We start from the raw sequence: 13,557 nt of genomic DNA on the forward strand, positions 1-13,557 counted from the left end.
CTCATTGCATTCAAAATTGCAAAAACATCAATTTCCCCTGTCTTAATATATACATTTATGTATGATTTTATAGCCAAAAATGTATGATCAACTTTCATTCACAAGAGAACAACTCGGAGATCTACCGTGGTGGAAACAAAGAAGATCTTTAGTCAAATCTTTGAGTTTAATGACCAAGCCAAGGTGCAGCCAGTCCATGCCAGAGCTGGTAAGAGGCCAGTCTGATCCCACAGCTCCTCCTCCTCAAGACTTGGGAACTCACAATAAGGATCACTCTACAGTCATTCAACTGTGCCGCTGAGCTCATCACAAACTCCTGCCAGAACTGATAAGACAAAGGAAAAAACTAGAAATCCTAGCAATCGCTACAAATAGGTGAAATCTTTTAGTACATAGTAATGATGATATGTAAATATAACCGAATTATACTATTCAATTAAGAGTAGATTAACTAATTTAAAAAAAAGGGAACTAAATATGATATCTAATTCACGTCATGTGCCAAAATTAATGACTAGCAAATTAAAGATTGATGGTAAAATAAAACTATTAGAAATAATAATGAAAATGTATATTAGTATAATCTGGGGCTGAGAAAAGGGTTCCCATATGTAATGTTGAAGCACAAACCATAAATTAATAGATTTAGGATCACAAATATTAGATTTCTATGAGGGGAAAAAAAACCCACAGGGAAATATCTGTGGTAAAATATATGTATTCTTATATATTAAAAATTAGCTAAAATCAGTAAGAAAATAGTTCTGAATATGATTTCAGAAAAACAGGCCAAAGACATATTCAGGCAATTTAGAAAAGGCAATGAATGCCCAGAAAACATTAAAAAAAAAAAAAAAAAAAAACTCAACCACATTAAAAATTGCAAGAGGTAAAAGAAAAGTTTTCTATTTTCACCCATATATGCTATAAAGCTGTAACATTAGCTTCTGATAGGGTTGGAGAAAGAAGACTGACAATTCCACCTAAAATAAAAAAATAATGTGTGTGTGTGTATATATCTGTATATATAAACTATATACACACAGAGTTCTAAGATTCATACTCTTTAACCCACAATCCCACTTCTAGGACTTAATCCTAGAAAAGCCAATTGCTAAGAAATATTTTCCAAATGATCAGTAAATGAAAATCTGTTAACTACAGTAAAATATTACATAGCCTAGAGAAATTATGCTATGTATAGTTATTGGTTATTGGCATATTCGAGATAGAATACTAGGGAGCAGAAAGCAGTTTACAAAACAGTGTACAGGGCTAGGGTTGTAGCTCAGTGGCAGAGCACTTGCCTAGCATGTGTGAGGCCCAGGGTTCAATCCTCAGCACCACATAAAAATAAATAAAGATATTGCGTCTATCTACAACTAAAATTTTTTTTTAAAAAACAGTGTACATAGTATTATATGGTCACTACTCTTCTTTTTTCTTTATTTTCCAGTGCTGGAGTTTAAACCCAGTGTCTCACACATGCCGGTCATTCTCTTTTTTTAAAAAAGTACAGTCATGGGCCTCATAATGATGTTTCAGTGAAAGACAGACTGCATATGCAATGGTGGTCCCATAAGATGACATCAACGTGTGATGTCATAGCCATCTTAGTGCATGAATATATGATCCTCAGAGAACCAAGAAATCTCCTAGCAATATCCCTATAGTTAAGTGACTCATGAATATATATACTCATTAAAAACTCAAAACTATATCCAAAATATTAACTGTGGTCCCCAGTAGTGAGATTATTGATGACTTTTTTTTTCATTTTTTGCTCATCCATAAGTTTAAGATTTTTCTACAATAAACAAATATTACTTATGTAACCAAAAAGAAAGTTAAAAAAAGTAAATTGAATTCTGTGGGAAAATAAACATTTCTTCTAAAAATATGCTCTAAAGTTGGAAAATGAAACCAAAAACATCTGCTTCCTGGACAGAAAGGAGAATTTTAAATTGCTAGACAGCAGCAGGCCACCCTAAGGCAGCGGGGTCCCAGGTTCCTGTGCCCAAGGGGGAGTCCCAACCCTCCCACCTCTCCCCTGAATCATCTCTCCGACTAACAGGTACCTCAAAACAGAGGTGAATCATAATTTTATTATTTACTGTCCTGACAACACTTGAAGTAATTTGCTTTTGACTACAATAAAAGGGATGCTTACTAATCCCCTCTAAAATGAACTACCATGAATTACTGTTTTAGTCACATAGTTACTGATTTACTTTTTCTAGAGAGAGAGGGGGAAAAAATGGTCATTATCACCCATCATAAGGAAATGCAAACAGATGTTGATGAATTCCTTTGATGGAGGCAAAACGGGAGGAGAAATGATTAATTGCTCTTTAAGAGAATGGGTTCCTCACACTGGCTTGCAGGTCTGAGAAGAACTCTGCAAGAAATCCAGGCAGCCTCATGCCGACTGCTAAGAACAGTCCAGCAGAACATGGAACCCCCATCAGACCTGCACAGTTAGGAGCTTAGACGACAAGCAAAGAATATTCTCTCCAGATCAGCTAGCCTGGCTATCAGGGGTTTAGTACATTCTGTTATCTCATATGGATACACACCAGCAGGGGGTAAGGCCTGCGCCTCCAAACTCTAATGCAGAACTTTGGAGGACAGATTTGGGTCTGGACAGACCTGCAGGGCTGACAGGAAGCCTAGAGCTGGGCCTGTGTTGGTCTGAAATCACAGTCAGGGAAATAGCAAGAAGGGAACAAAGAAGCCCGATGACTAATCTGGACTGGGTTCTGACTTCTCCTTGATGTCCTATTGATTGGGTCATGGCTTTTCAGGCCCATGTTGAAGGGCCTGTTGAAGGGCAGAGAAGTGGCTCAAGGAAACCTTCAAGGAAAAGATCCTCACTGTCGTCTCTGGCCTCAGCAGAAATGCCTGCAGTGCCAGAGCTCCTAGAGGCTGCTGCAACCTCAGCATCCAGCTCTGGACCACTGGCTGATGCCCGGATCACTGCAGCTAAATTGTGAAAGCAGCACACAGCAGCAGTGATGTTTGGCAAGGTTGTCACCAAAGGCCTGTTCAGGTCCCCCTTGCACACCAAGCAGTCTAGGAACAGAAAACAGGGCTCTGGAGACAGAACTTCGTCTTCCACACCCCACTTAACAGCCTCTGAAACCACGCAATCCAACCCGATCCACCAGTCTTGATCCCTCCCATAGCTACTTGCTTGCTCCCTTGAACATCTCCTCTTTTCGTATGAGAGCACACAAACCATTTGAAGCCATCAATTTGCAGTGGCTGTTGGAATCAGTTTCTAAGAAGCCCTTTCTATTTAAAAGACTAATATCTTTGGAAGATTGAATGGACAAGCAGAAGAGGAAACGAACAATAAACCTCATCAAAAGATTAGGGGTAGGGACACTGTCCTGATACTTGGTGCATAGTACTTTCTCTGAAATTCATTGGCAACTGAATAATACGTTAACGAAAGAGCCACATTATGAAGTTTAATGTCTAATGAGGAAGATGAATGAAAAATGGTAAAAATTATGACATAATTGAACTATTATAAACAGGATGCAGATTCTGAGAGCAGAGATTTTGTTAGTTCTGCACTGAAATATTCCCTGAGCCAGAGCAGTGGCTGGCACACGGTAGGCACTCAATAAACATTTATTGAGTGAATGGATGTGAGCAGGCCATAGTGCACATAATCCAATAATAGTTAGAACACGTGCCCAAAGATACTTCTAGCTTCCTGGTGCTAAATACTCTGTGTGGCACATTTTGGAGGTAACCTCACCATCGTTATCACAATTGCCACAGTGCAATCCTTATTAGTCTCATTTTGCAGAAAAGGAAACTAATATGAGGTAAGCTTAAGATGAGCAAGCAGTAAACCAAGTATGTCCCACGCCAAAGCCTAAGCTCTTAACCATCAGGCAGATGGTGGCCAAGAAGTCCTTCCCAAAGGATGGACTGAAGTAGAGGGACAGAGGTAAAAGTTCAAAACAAGAAGGAACATGTACAAAGACTGCAGAAGTAGATGAAGGAGAAGAGGAAACATTTTGCAGTTAAAACCAATGAGTTTTATTAACTTTTTTCATCCCTGAAATCCTCTCTACTTTTGGACCTGTGCATTCAGGGGAAAGCAGGGGTAACTCAACAGACTACATTTAAGTAGGGCAACTCTCTCTTGTTCCAGTGATTTGGGCCAATCCCTAGCAGTTTTCAGTTCAGAATAACTCCTCTGGAACCTTCAACTGATCAAAGGTGATCTAAGTAAAAAGCCACAAGGAAAGTCCACTCTGAAGTTCACCTCCTAGTCTTCTCAAAGAGAGAGGAGAAGTCACCACTTCCAAAACACACAAGGATGAGAGTCAAGTGATGTGCCAAAGCAACTCTACAAAGTGCTTTACAATTCCACACCTGGAGTCCCAACTTCCAATCCTAAAGGCTTCTTCGACTGACTGAGGAAATTAAGAAGTGAATTCTAGACCTTTTACTCCCATGCATATAGGATCATGACTCACAACGCTCTCAATAGGATAAAGGAAATGCTGTTCCCTTCACTTATCCTCATGGACCAATGGAGAAAAGGCATCTAGGAGGAGCACATCATTCACCATGCAGGGAAAAAAGGAAGGCAGCAAGAATAAAAGCATTGACATGAAAATGGGCTCAGCGTATGCAGCAAGGAACGCCATGTAGCTGGAGTTCAGAGATGAGAAGAGGGTGGGACAGAATGAGCACGGTAAGACAAGGGGGGGGGGCAAATCAGGTATGGTCCTGTAGGGCCACCGTAGAGACTGGGAACAACAAATGGAATGAGATTCCATTGGAAGTTTTCAAGCAACAGGGTGCATGAACTGACACTTGCTTTATAGGTTTACTCTAAATTTCATCAAAATGGATCCAGGCTGGTTGTCACTTTACCTGGGCCAAGACATACATAACAGGTGCCATTGGAGAAAGACAGAATTCATTCAGCAGAGTCCCACAAAAAAACAAGTAGTAAACACCTCCGAATGACGCTACCTGTACTTCTAAGAATGTGCCATCAGTAAGACAGACCACTTTATCTAAAACCCAATTTCCCCTCACCCTTTTTCATTCCCTCCATGTACATGAGTAAAGGTATTATGCCCTGGCTCAAAAATCAAGGTCCGTGTTTCAGGGAGACCAGGGAGAAAGTATAAACACCCTATGAACATTTACATTCTGGCAATGAACAGAAATCCCACCAGCAAGAGAAAACAGCAACCCATGTCTAGAATCAGGAACCTCCCAATCACTTGGTTGGTCTGATATGTGAATGATTTGGACTGACCTAGGGGAGCCAAGACATTAAAGACTGGTCAGCTTGACTGTCAATCGCTAACCAATGAGTACCAGGAAAACACTATCTCAGCATCCAACATACCAAAGTGAGTCCACGTGAGGCTATATTTGTGGCAATACCATGCCAGAAATCTGGGCTAATCTGCCTCTGCTATTCATAAATTCCCCCTCATGTTAAAGCACATGTGTTTGGAAAGGAAAAAACGAATCCAAGTCAATTTTAGACATTGTTACTTGGAAACCATCTGGAGTCCCTGGAAGCATAAGAAGCCACCGCATCCCCTGCCCTCAAATGCCCACTGTAACTAGGGCAGTATGCTTGGATGGGAGTTTAGATGTCCCCTATTCCCCAGGGAAGTCCCCACCCCCACCCTACTAGATGCCAGTTCAAGCTCCACTTCCCACCCAAGAAAGGTATTTTGTTTCTTGGTAAACCTAGTGGAGAGCCTCTATGTGTTGAGCTTGCACTTGAATTGCACCCAAGGCTGGGTTCTTAGCTTTCAGATTGTTTTAGAACTGCACACCTAAATTCCTTTGCCACAGCATCGGTGGGAAATCCTTCCCCAGAAGCTAAAGCACCATTTAAAAAAAAAAAAAAAAATCCCCTCTATCTAATATTCCTGTGTTCAGGAGAATGTCTGGCTTTGGAAGAGACCCACCAGAATCCTTATGTAACCTTAATAGATGTTGGCATCCCGCAGAGCTGCTCCTGGAGACACTGGCCCAGATGCAGCCCATTTTCACCATGATGAGAGCAGCTTCAAGGGGCCTTGGTTTTCTGTCCCCCTCTCCTACCTGGTTTGGAGCTTCTGCTTACCTCATCTTCCAAAGGAGTCGGACCTCCCTTTCTGCAGCCTCTCTCTCTCTCTACACTGAAATCAGTCTAAGGAGCAGCGCCATGCCTACCAGCACCTTCTCTTCCCTCCTACCCTCCCCCTCTCCATCCTCTCCCCACCACCACCAAACGCTTTAAGAAACCTGGCCAGGAAAGTGATCCAGAATCTCGTACTGCCATAGTCCCTGAAAACAAACACGGCGGGAGGGGCAGGCCCATCAGGCCCAACACTTCCCCTGGACCCCCAAGCAGCCCTCTACTCGGCGCAAGGGAGGGGAAGGATCTCGGGGAGACCGACTGCGGTTCCGCTGCTTCCAGCACAATCAGAGCAAACACCTGTTTCCAGGAAGATACGCGGCCAGAGGGAGAAGGGAGTCCCGGGGAACGGCAGGGAGGAAGAGGTGAAGGGGCAGCTGGGGACGCAGGTAAAGGATGCGTCACACTTTACGCTTGGCAACCAGAGCCCCGGACAGGCAGGCAGCGAGCGGGAAGGACTCCGGGGTCTGGAAAGTTCAGAGAGGAGGGGTCGCGCCTGGCCAGCAGAGCCCAGGAAGGGGCCGGCGCGGAGGAAGGGACAGCGAGGAGAGACCAGAGGGAGGGAGGGAAGGAGGCCAGGCGGGCTCCATCACCTGCGCGCCCCGGCGGATGCAGCCTCGCAGGGGCGCACCAGCCCGCCTGCCTGCGGGTGACCTACCTGCCCACCGTCTGGTTGGCCAGCTGGCGCATGCGATTGAACTGCTTCTTCATCGTGGCCCCGCTACCGCGCTCGCCCGGGAGCTGGGGAAGGACGGAGCAGCCCGGAATCCGCCGCAGGGTTACATGGCTCCCGCGCGGAGCCTCCCGGGCGACGGCAACGGCGGCGGCACTGCGGAGCCTCCGGGAGCCGTCTGGCCCGCGAGCGGCTCCCTCCTGAGGGCACCACCGCCTACTCCGCCTGCCGCCGCGCCGCCTCCTGCCGCATCCTCCTCACGCGCGCCGCGATGCCCTCATAGCAACGCCCGGGGCCGCCCTCGGCGCCGGCCGGGTCCTCCCCGGCTGCAGCCCCCAACCCCAGCCGGCGAGCGGACCCGGGAGTCTCCGCAGGCAAGCTGGCTGGCTGGCCGGGTGGTCCCCGTGCGCCTGTGCGGAGAGCGCCGTGCATGCTGGGACTTGTAGTTTGTGCCCACCTTTCCTCTGTCCAAAGTTTGCAAGGGCAGTGAAGTGTGGTGAAGGAGGCTTAGCCACCGGCTTTGCGCTTTTCCATTTTTAGTAAAGTATATATACATTATATACATATATATTATATTATGCAATATTATATATATATATTTATTTTAAAATAACAAAGTCAAACCAAGAATGCAATAGCAAAAAACAGGATGAGCATGTCTCTTATTGCATTCCAGGGAATGTGAGGCAATCCTGTTCCAATTCACAAGGGAAAGATCTATGCTAGCGTGTACGTGGCTTATTAATAAGGTCACCTCATTCATGTTGGGCAGGATTAAATTTGGGGCACAGGGACTGACGGTAGGTTTCGAACCACGCATAATATTGTATCCCAAAAGTGTCAGCCTTAATTTTCACCAAACCCAGTAAGTAACCAGAAACCAATATAGAAGAAAAATGTAATCACAGTGGCAACGTGTTTACCTGGCTAACTTGACAGAGACAGCTTTGCTATGTGGCTTAGATTCTGGTCCCAGAACTATTCCCACCACCCTGCCACCACCAGAAGACGAAGTGGCATTAGATGCAGCTGCCCCAGAGCTTTCTATGCTGCAACGGATTGGCATCCGTTGTCTCTTGTAAAGGGGTGGTGGCTTTCTTCAGGTATTATCCTTAGGAAAAAAATTCGTGGTTGCTGTTTGATGTTAACTTTGTTTATCAAGTAATAACAGTATTGTTGGGTCAAACTTGGGTCAAACAGATATGAGTTCCCATATTAGAATTCCCACCTACCTGTTACATAACCTTAGGAAAATTGCTTAAACTCTCTAAGCTTCAGTTTTCTCATCTCTAATGGAGTAATAGTGCTGCCTGTTAGGTAGCAAAGAAATAGAACTATTTGTTAAATTACCAGTAATCAAATTACATATAAATTACTGTGTAGTATATTGTCACATTCATCTACAACAAATATGATGCTAATTAGCATAATAGAGAAAAATTCTATTCCTACAACAGAACTCCTATTCTGATGAATGAGAGAATTTTTTCAAAATGGGATATTTTGCATATGTTGATTATAGTTGCAAGATGTCCTAAATATGGCTCTAAGGATCTTGCTGGCCAGCTGAACAAAAGATGGTTTGAGGCATGTCTTGGCTGAGTGAACATGAAATCTTTAATTAATTGTGAATTTAGCCTCTGCTTATTAGGTCAGGCAGCTCCAGCCAATTAACAAGTGAAGGAATTATTTGCTTTTAACTAATTTTTATGCCTATAATGTCAATATAATGTTTATACAAACTGAAATTCTTTTAATATTTTAAAAATGATTTTATATGCATAAATAATAGTGAGACGCTAAAGGCACTGTATGATTTTTAGCAACACTATTCCTGGTGATAATTACGTTATCCACTACCTAGCCCCTGGCCATATGTGGCTATTAAAATTGAAATTAAATAAAATTTTTTAAAAATTAGTTCTTCAGTCACCCTAACCCTGGACTTAACAATAACCAGTGAATTTTATCCTTCCTATCCCAGGAAAGGAATGACAGTGCATAAAAAGTAGAAAAAGGAATGTCAAGTCTACCCTTTTGATTTTTCAAACCAGGCTTCAGAAACATGTGTAAGAAAATAGAGTTTTTAAAGAAAAGAGTTTTGAGCTTCAGGAATATGAGCTTTGGACTTTTAATTTGATGATGAAGGATGTACTATCTACCTAAAGTACCCACAGCCTGGGCTGAAGATGTAGCTCAGAGGTAGAGTGCTTGCCTATCATGCACAAAGTCCTAGGTTATGCTCCTAGTACCAAGAAGATAAAATAAACCACAGACTGGGGAGTGCTGAAAATGGTGATGGGGGAAATGGAGATGCACAAGAGAAAGGAAGGTGTGTAGATCTATCATTGTCCAAAAATTCCACTGTTTACTGCTATAGAAAAAAATTGTACTTTATGTTCCCACTGAGGCCAAAATCAGCCATGTGATTTTCTTTGGGCAATGAGTATGCCCAAAGAAAATAAGTGGAGGACATAATTTTATGTCTGAGTAATATATTGAGTATGCCCATAGAAGTGATTTATGCCACTTCCAAATTCAAAAGTTTTAAGAGTCACTCTATGATTCTGCTCTTTTCTTTTTTCACCCTACCATAATCCCAACAATGGGTTGGTTAGGTGCTGCCATGGAGCAGAGATTATCCAATTAAAGTGAAAAAGAGTAGCTTGGTTATCCAGTTAGAGTGAAAAAAGTACCGTGGCTGTTCTAAGTCATATATTTAGGTGTTGTTTTTTAGTGCAATATAATTGAGTCCAAGTTGACTGCTGTGTAGGTATCACCGATAAAGTAGCTTGTATCTTATCCCTTCATGTGGTCAATACTTAAGTTGAAGAGGTGAGCTGAAGGCAGACCTATCATAAACCTTTGAAGGATCTGGACACTTTGAAGGATCTGTCCTCTACTTCATTTTTAAAAAAAATTTGTTCTGTTTAGATATCCATGACGGTAGAAGGTATTTTGACATATATTCATACTTATGGTATAACTTATTCTAATTAGGATCACATTCTTATAGTTGAACAAGATGTGGAGTTACACTGGATGTGGATTCATACATGAACATAGGAAAGTCATGTTCAGTTCATTGTACTGTCTTTCCTATTCCATCCCTCTTCTATTCCCTTCATTCCCCTTTGTCTAATCCAATGAACTTCTATTCTTCCTTCCCACCTTCCCCTGCCTTACTGTGTATTAGCATCTACATATCAGAACATTCAGCCTTTGGTTTGGGGGGATTGGCTTATTTCACTTAGCATGATAGTCTGCAGTTCCAGCCATTCACCAGCAAATACCATAATTTCATTCTTCTTGGTGCAACCACTCTGGAAAGCAGTATGAAGATTTTTCAGAAAACGTGGAATGGAATGACCATTTGACCCAGTTATCCCACTCCTTGGTATATGCCCAAAGACATTAAAATCAGCCTCCTATAGTGACACAGCCACATCAATGTTTATAGCAACTCAATTCACAGTAGCTAATCTACGGAACCAAACTAGATTGCCCTTCAACGGATGAATGGGTAAAGAAAATGTGGCACATACACAGAATGGAATATTACTCAACTATAAAGAGTAATACTCAACAAAACATAGCTTCTCACTTGCATCAACAATGCTATATTACTCAGACATAAAATTATGTCCTCCACTTCTTGAATGAAAGCTAAGCTAGGAGTGGCCAAGCTCACAGAGATCCTCTGCTTTCTAAGGCACAGTAAAGTTGTCTACACCACAGTCCTGTGATAGCTCCAAGGTTCCTGCACTAAAGCCAAGTGCAATGATTGTGTGTGTGTGTTTGTGTGTATACACACATACACACACACGCACGCGCGCGCGTGCAAGCATGCACGCATCTGCCACAACGGTTAACAAAAGTACCTGAAAATGGATGTGAAAAGAAAGTTGTTTAGGTCAAGGATGGTCAGGAAGCAGTAATGGCAAAGATGTATAATAAAGAAGCCCCAGTTGCCTGGGATTTAATTTCTTCTATCTAGAAAATAGACTTAAAAGCTAACTTCATTTTCAAAGGAAAAAAAGGAGAAAAGGGAGTAAAAGGAGGAGAAGGAAAACTTTATTTCTTATACACCTGACTTTGACCTATGGGAGGGCTGCACCTTCCTGTACGTACTGACCTTCAGTGTTGTTGCTTTCGACAACAAAACATGGGCTTCTCGCTTGCATCAACAATGCTATAGTACTATTTATCTGAAATTAGTTTCCTTAGAAATCTGATATGCCACTTCAGAGGCCCCGAATAGGAATGGCTTTAGCCTCTTCTTTCTGAGTGCAAGCATTCACTAGAGCTACTCTGTCAGACTCAAGAATCACTAGCTACATTGTGGTTATTTAAATTTAATTTTAAATTAGGTTAAATAAAATTAAAAAGTCAGTTCATTAACTACTATTAACCATATTTCAAGTGCCCTATGATCTGGTGGCTACCATAGTATACATAGTATAAAATAGAATGTTTCCATCATTACAGAAAATCCCATTGGGCAATGCTGTGCTAAAGAGCCAGATTCAGAATATAGGGGCCAGCAAAAGAATGAAAGCAGAACTAGAATTCAAGCTCGGGCTATCTGAGGTCTTAGCCTCTCCAGACTAATCTTTCCTTCCTTACTTTGTAAGGCTGTATATTACAAGATCTCCAAGCTGTAAGTTTTGGGGAATCAACTAATTGATCAATCCATTTGCTCAATAAATGGTTGTTGATGTAGATATTCCTAAGTCTTAGAGTGTTTACTGCACAAAAACAAAATTCAGAGCTACAATACTACTGAAGAAGCGTATGTGTTTTTTTTTTTTTTTTTGGATCCCAACCAAAATGCATTTATAAATGCAGGCATCGAACTGGCATGATTAAAACATATCTGCTAGTCCAAGGTAACTTTTGAACAGAATGATAGATGTTCCCATCTTGGACATGGTAAATTGCATTATTAACTCCAATTTTCAACCCTCCTTGGATCTATACCCTTGAATGACTTTATCATGGGCAGAGTGTATTTCGTACCTAATATCTTTGTCTTGACCATGAGACTGCTGTAGTCTTGTGTAGCCCAATAGCATACAGGTGGAAGAGACAGGTTGTGCCTCCAAGCTATGCACTAACAGACTCTTCACATTCTCCTCTTGTCCTTTAACACATCTTCCACTGCTATAAGGACCAGCAGGTAGCTGCTTGTCTCTTATCTTTGTCTCCAGAATTGAACACTTCTGGAGCAGGTCTGGTACAGACAGTAACTGAAATCAGAGAAGTAACTAACAAATTGATTCCAGGAGTATTATTTTAAAAATAAAGAAAAGTGAATACATATGAAATAAGAGGAAAAGAAAGCTAAAACATGTAAAACTAGAAATGAGAAAAAGGATATAATAGACACACATACAAAAAAATAAGAGGATACCTTTGCAATTTTATGTTTACTTTTTTTTAGATGTTGATGGACCTTTATTTTATTCACTTTATTTTATTCATTACATGCGGTGCTGAGAATTGAACCCAGTGCCTAACTCTACCACTGAGCCACAGCCCCAGCCCCTACTTTTTCTTTAAAGACTCTTTTAGGGCATGATAAATTGTTACATGTGTTTCAAAAACAGGTAAGAAGCATGAATAGACCAACAACACTAAAGACACTGGAAAAGTTGTCAAAGAAAAATACCCGTTAATGTAATGAGGCCCAGATGGTTCTATGGGGAATGCTAGTCTAAAGAACAAGATTCAGAATATTCAGAATCTGATTCTGAATATTCTGAATCTTGTTCTTTCTAAGCTTCAAGGAACAGAAAATTCTTCTGCTATTTAAAGCGTTCCAGAGCACAAAAATAAAATGAACACCTCCCAACTCATGAAATTGACCCAACCCTGATGTCAAACCTGATGAAGTCAGCACAAACACATGAACATCAGCATGATCACTCACAATCACAGATAGAAAATTTATTGATAAAATGTTAGTAAACAAAATCTATCAGTCTATTTGTCTAGATATAAATATGCATACATTTTAATGATACCGAAGCAAATTTTTTTTTAATATTTATTTTTTAGTTCTCGGCGGATACAACATCTTTGCTTGTATGTGGTGCTGAGGCTTGAACCCAGGCCACACGCATGCCAGGCGAGCGCGCTACCGCTTGAGCCACATCCCCAGCCCCACAGAAGCAAAATTTAGAAATTTCAGATAAATAAAAACCACTCATATTCTTACTAACCAAGACAACATTGAGAATTTATCAGAGTATTTAAAAAATAGGATGTTGCTAAAAACAGTCTTGTTAGGTCAATATGTTCTTTCTTGTTTTCTGCTATTCTGAATATCTCCATAATCAAACATTAGTGGTTAAATTTTTGCACATTAACTTTTTTAAGATCAAAATTAAAGAATTAGAATTTTGCATCCAAGGGTATCATGTTTTCAAGCTTCTTCTATGTATTGACAAGTTATCCTCTAGATAACAAATGGAAATGTTTTGTGTTCCTTTCTATGTTCCTACAATGTATAAGTTTGCTATTTCCCCACACTGTGACCTACACCAGGTATTACAGGGTATTACCACTCTGAATAATCTTGCCAGATGAATACATGATAAATGCATTATAGCATCATTTTAACTTATATATTAGTTTTTATCACATTAAACATTGTTTCACATGTTTTGTGGACATAGTGTCTCTTTGTTGGTTATTTAACTCT

The 13,557-nt window shown here is 41.2% G+C and overlaps 1 protein-coding gene across 5 annotated transcripts in view; it reads right to left on the reverse strand.

Moving 5' to 3' along the window:
• The window catches only part of Arhgap44 (Rho GTPase activating protein 44), a 211,469-nt gene extending 204,225 nt beyond the window's left edge, over nt 1-7,244 (reverse strand). For 4 of the 5 annotated variants that reach the window (XM_046420729.2, XM_058571591.1, XM_058571592.1 and 1 more), the window contains exon 1: nt 6,837-7,244. In XM_046420729.2, coding sequence (XP_046276685.1) covers nt 6,837-6,889 — 53 coding nt within the window. In that variant the 5' untranslated portion in view covers nt 6,890-7,244. The remainder of the gene's footprint in view (nt 1-6,836) is intronic. The other variant, XM_046420732.2, reaches the window with a different exon arrangement.
• Between the last annotated feature and the right edge of the window lie 6,313 nt (nt 7,245-13,557).

The sequence above is a fragment of the Marmota monax genome, unplaced genomic scaffold (genome assembly GCF_021218885.2).
Source record: "Marmota monax isolate L192 unplaced genomic scaffold, Marmota_monax_Labrador192_F-V1.1 WCK01_AAM20220418_F8-fsc00274, whole genome shotgun sequence".
Taxonomy (NCBI): domain Eukaryota; kingdom Metazoa; phylum Chordata; class Mammalia; order Rodentia; family Sciuridae; genus Marmota; species Marmota monax.